Source organism: Sorex fumeus, unplaced genomic scaffold (assembly GCF_029834395.1).
Source record: "Sorex fumeus unplaced genomic scaffold, SorFum_2.1 ptg000030l, whole genome shotgun sequence".
In the NCBI taxonomy this organism is placed as follows: Eukaryota; Metazoa; Chordata; class Mammalia; order Eulipotyphla; family Soricidae; genus Sorex; species Sorex fumeus.
In genome coordinates, this window is record NW_026606087.1 from 7676555 (window position 1) to 7681471 (window position 4917).

Genomic DNA, 4917 nt, shown 5'->3' on the forward strand with positions numbered 1-4917 from the left:
GCTTCAACACCTTCTTAAAACAAAACAAAAATTCAGAGTGTTTAAGTTGAATGGCTCATAGAGAAGTTCCTCAAGGTGGGTTGACCTTCAGTTGATCCAAACTGGCCTTAGGAGGGTCTCTGTCTCTTTAGAGACTGAAAAGTCCAATCACGGGGTTTTCACTTGGGAAGAACTCCAGCTGAACAGCTGCCTCTTTCATCTCAGAGCTCAACTGTCTCTTTCACTTGCCTTGGATTCTCTAGAGGGAGTCATAAGACTCCCTAGACAGAAGTCTGGATGCCAGTTCCCTGCTCAGAACAGCCCTTAGCTAGTGCCCAACCTGCCTTTGGCAGTTTTGTCTACTGGCTGAAGTCCTGCCAGGGTGAGGTTTGGCTGTGGGCTCTGTGGCTATGGGACAAATGTTGGCTCAAGGAAACCTGTTTAATCCCAGGCCACTGTCTGCAATGGTAAAGTGTATACTACTTTCTGCAGTCTCTACAATCCCTTCAGACCACCCATAACCATTCATTGGCCCCCAAATTCCATTTCACTAGAATTTTCAGTTGCTCTTCCATTCGTACATGTATCCTTTGCAGTACCCAGTGATGGAGTTTCCTCTAAGTGATTATTTATTAAAAGGTCCTTGAAGACAGTGTAGTCTGTGGCTGCATTTGTACACCTCTCAGTATAGTTCGTTGTCCTATCTGTAAAAATCATTTGTACACCTCTCAGTATAGTTCGTTGTCCTATCTGACTTTTACAGATAGGACAACGAACTATATGACACATCCACTCTGTCAACAACCAGGAGCTCAAAATAGAGGTCTTGTTTGGTTAAGGAAATCGCAAGTGGTGTAGTCTACTACCTCTTCCTCAACTGAAATTGCTTCTCTGGGCACCAGATTTAGGACCTATTCCTGAATGCACACGAAGATTCCCTCTGAGGAATTATCTATGGAAAGAGCCTTGGGATAAGCAGTTGTGGCAAAAGATCCAAGAGAACATAGGTTTCCTCAGAAACATTTCCATCCTCCAATTAACTCTCAGATTTTCCTCACAAGGAAGGTTTCTGCGATCGTTTATAAGCACTGTCCTTTTCAGCCTAACTTTGAAGTGGAAAAGACGGGGACTTCCTGGAAAAGGCAAGTTGTTGTTGTTGTTGTTGTTGCTTGCCGCTGCTGTTTTCTCTATTCTGGGTCTTCAGGATATTGGATGAGACAAATGGGACCGGGAAATCAGAATCAGGTGTCCCCTCGAACACATCCTCCTCCCCCACTCCTGCCCTTCTGTCACTTCATGGGGCTGAGTCAGGCTTCTCCCACCCGAACTGGAGGGGTCAGCGCTCCAAGATGATAAGGTATAAAGAAAGCAAGGAGGAGGAAGGAAGGAAGGAAGAGAAAGGAAGGCTGGAGAAAAGTGAAGAAAACCCGAAAAAGGCTTGGGGAAGAGGAAGGAAGAGGAGAGAGGCTAGGGGCGGCAGAACAATGAAGGTCTCAGGCCGTCGGAGGCGCACGGTTCCGGCGGCACGTCCGTCCCGCCCGCCTCCGGCCGGCAGCTGCACGCCGCGCAGCGTGTGGGCGCTGAGTCACGGTCCCAGAACAGGGAGCTGCCGCGCAGGTCTGTGGGGGGGCCGCCCTGGTTGGCATCTGCAAACTGGCGTGTGTGTGTGTGTGTGTGTGTGTGTGTGTGTGTGTGTGTGTGGTGTGTTTCTTTTCCTCTTTCATTACAGCTGTGTGCCGACTCCCACGTAGGAGGACTTATTAAACCGCACGTACGGCCTGACGGCGCTCGGGCCGCTCCAGGCGGCCGCCTGAGGGCGCCGCAGCCCCGCTGATGATGCGCCCGCTTTCCTGGGCGCTCCATAAGGGGAGAGCAGGACTCGGGCAATCTTGGCCGGGACCGACGGTGCCCCCGAGGGAGTCTGAAACTTTTTTTTTTTTTTTTTTTGCTGACGTCGTTTCTCACTTTAACCGCGGGGCAGCCCCGGGAAACCCCTCGCTTCGAAGGCCTACGACGGCACCCCAAGTCTCCGAGGCTCGCTTTCCGCCGGGTTCCTTGAGCAACTCCATAAATCTGGGACTCGGTTGCGCAACCCAGAGTCCAGATTCTTCTCCCCACTCGGGCTCACCCTACCCCGCCCGGCCTGCCTGCCACGCGAGGCTGTGACCTCGGGCGTCTGGGCGCAGCCCTGCCCCGCACGCGGGACACGCGCTCTGCGTCCTGCGGTCAGCGCCCAGAGGAGCCACCCCCCCCGCCCCCCGTCTGCTCGGTCGGCCACCTTCCCGCGCCTGGCACTGGGACCCCCAAGACCAGGATCAGGGGTACCGTCCCTCCCAAGACGCTGGAGCCGAGAATGAATCATCAATGAGACAGTTTATTAGTTTTCTATTCTGCATATCACCCATTTTATGTAGATTGTACAGACACGGGATTTTCTTCTTGCACAAGAGGTAAATCAGTCTTTCACAGATTCTCACACACTCCACGCAGCAAACGTTACACCTCGCTGAGACATTCACATATTAAAATAGAGGGGAGAGGGACAATACAACTTCTTTAAAATGCCCATAATACAATATATAACGTACAAAAATATCTCTATATTTGAAATTACCCCAAAAAAAATCTTGACAGCAACAAACTTAAATATTGATAGTTACCTCTGTTTATATACCACGAATTGCACTTTTCCTCGCTAGGTTTTGGAAAGTTCAAGTAATAGTGAGGCTTGCGCCCCTGCGGGGTGACACCCCGTGAGAAATCAGTTTGTGGGCGGGCACAGCAGTGGCTGAGACCCTAGGGGTCCCTGCATAGAATTCCCGGCTTGGCCTCTCGGAGAGCCTGGCAGACACTCGCTCGGATTCTTCAGCCACCCAGGGGCATCTGGGCTCGATTAGGGCGAGAAACTTTGCCTCGGAGCAAGAGGGGTTGGGGGGGGGGGGGCCTGCAGAGTCGGGGCTCGCCGCCGCTGGACGGTGCTTCGCGGTCTGCTGGTGGCTGCCGGGGCTGTTGAGCCAGGATCTCCGTCGGTAGAAGGGGCTTAGCTCCGGGAAGATCTCAGCACCGGGAGGTGTCAACGGGATGCATGCGGGACCGCTCGCTGCTACCGCCGCCGCCTCAATCCTAAAGAGGGTGATGGGCACTCAGTGCGCCCGAGAGGTCGGGCCTTCGCGTACCAGTGACTCCGCGGACAACGGAGCGCTCCGGCGTCGGCGCCCGTAGCCCTTTGGGCTAAGCTTAATTGGGGGAGCGGAAAAGTCCTTATTCTTGTCCGTGACTTGGTGAATCCGATCCGCAAGTTCATGCAAGCTGCACGTCCCGAGGCGACAGCCACCCCGCGGGCGCCGGAGATTCCTCTTCTGTAGGTCACGCTTGACTCGGGCTGCGTCGGGACCGCTGGCGAGAGAAAGGAAGACAACGTGAGACCCCCGCCCCAGCAAGACAGATTCGCGCCGTCCCCTCCCCCTCCTGTCCTCTCGGGAACCGGAACGATCTAGAAGCCGAGGGGGGCTGGAAACAGCAACCGCCTTCTGAGCCTGTCCTGGAGCCCTGACCGTCCCCAGGGCTGCGTCTCCAAGAAGGGAGACCTCCCCCGCCGCCCCGTCCCACCTCTCGCCGCCTTCCGCCCACCCTTCCGCAACTCTCCAGGTAGTTACCTGCTCTGAGGTTTTCCAGAGGCGCCCTTCACGTCCAGCGGCTGAACGACACCCCGCGTCGTCCGGGCTTTCCAGTCACCGAGCCCGGTGGGGTAACTGACGGACGCCCGAACTTCCCTATTGCTATTACTCAGAGCCCGTTGATTCCACCTAGAAAACACAAGTAGACTTGACTCTCTGGCGTCCAGACCAGGTCCCGGACCATCCCGGTTTGCGTTCACGTCCACCACACCCCCCATCCCCACCCCGGGGCAGCAACGTCCCGATTCCCTCCTCTTCCAGGGAATTCGGATTGGAAAGGGCGCTGCCCCTGCCACTCACTTCTTTCGGGACCCCTTCGCCACGTCGAGCGGCGCGGTATCGGCGCCGAGGAAGGCGAACGAACCCAGGTACATGAGGGCCACGGGAACCAGCTTCATCACGGCGGCCGCGGGCAGACCCTGGAGAAGGGGAGAGAAAAAAAGAGGAGCCCAGTGTGAGCACCCTGGCCTGCCGCACCGCGGGGCGGGATACTGCAGACGGGCGGGAGTGCCCCCGGGCTGAGACAGGCGCTGCCCGCACTCCGCGGGACTCAGACGCTTATCTCCCCTGGGCGCAGAGAGGCGCCAGCTACAGTTGCACCCGCCAGTCCAGTGACAGACCCGACCCAGCACCAGGCTCCCAGAGGTGCCCACAATCGGGATTTGATTGACGGAGCAGAGAGAGAGGGGGGCGGAGGGGACTAGAGCTCTGGCGTACAGCCCTATGCACGAGCCCGACCCGAGATGTGGAAAGCACTCGCAGAGGACCCTCCAAAATGAGTCGGACCCTTCACCCAGTGCTCCCCGTGTCTGGCCTGAGCCGCCCCTCCCGAACCCGCCCCGCCAGCGGCGCATACCTGCTCCGTCAAGATCTGGGAAGAGAAAGTCCAAGACGTCACTCTGGCAGCGGTAAAGCCCCGACGCCCAAGCTGCGGTGAAACTCGAGGTAGCAAGGACCGAGCTGTACTGCCTAGTGTCACAAGAACACTGAGTGGCAGGCTCGGGTTCCTCGACTTTATAAGAGCACAGGGGGCGGGGCCTAGGCTGCCACTGCGCCCTCCCTTTCTTCCCTCGGGCGTGCGCGTTCCTGCACTCGGGCGCGTGCCTTGTTTGCCTGTGGATGTGGGGTTTAGGGGTGGGGGTCCTTCATGGCCAAATAACTCAGAGATGAGCTCCTGCAGATTAGTGCAGGAAATGCCCCGACCCTGACTCTGGATGCAGCATTCAGACAGAAACAGGGTCGAAATAGGGCGTCCAACCTC

The 4917-nt window shown here is 56.6% G+C and overlaps 1 protein-coding gene across 1 annotated transcript; it reads right to left on the bottom strand.

Moving 5' to 3' along the window:
* Nucleotides 1–2339: 2339 nt before the first annotated feature.
* On the bottom strand, nucleotides 2340–4622 carry ADM (adrenomedullin). The gene is made up of 4 exons (XM_056116128.1): nucleotides 4513–4622; nucleotides 3957–4075; nucleotides 3636–3785; nucleotides 2340–3375 (listed from the first exon to the last, which is right to left on the bottom strand). The coding sequence occupies exons 2-4, from the start codon at nucleotides 4052–4054 to the stop codon at nucleotides 3123–3125; spliced, it is 501 nt and encodes a 166-aa protein (XP_055972103.1). The 5' UTR covers nucleotides 4055–4075; nucleotides 4513–4622; the 3' UTR covers nucleotides 2340–3122.
* Between the last annotated feature and the right edge of the window lie 295 nt (nucleotides 4623–4917).

Excerpts from the sequence above, each read along its gene's own strand:
- ADM (XM_056116128.1), bottom strand. The coding sequence starts at position 4,054 with ATGAAGCTGGTTCCCGTGGCCCTCATGTACCTGGGTTCGTTCGCCTTC. Across the intron at positions 3,786-3,956 it reads GCGAAGGGGTCCCGAAAGAA|GTGGAATCAACGGGCTCTGA; the intron begins GTGAGTGGCAGG and ends TGTGTTTTCTAG. Across the intron at positions 3,376-3,635 it reads TCTGGAAAACCTCAGAGCAG|CGGTCCCGACGCAGCCCGAG; the intron begins GTAACTACCTGG and ends TTCTCTCGCCAG.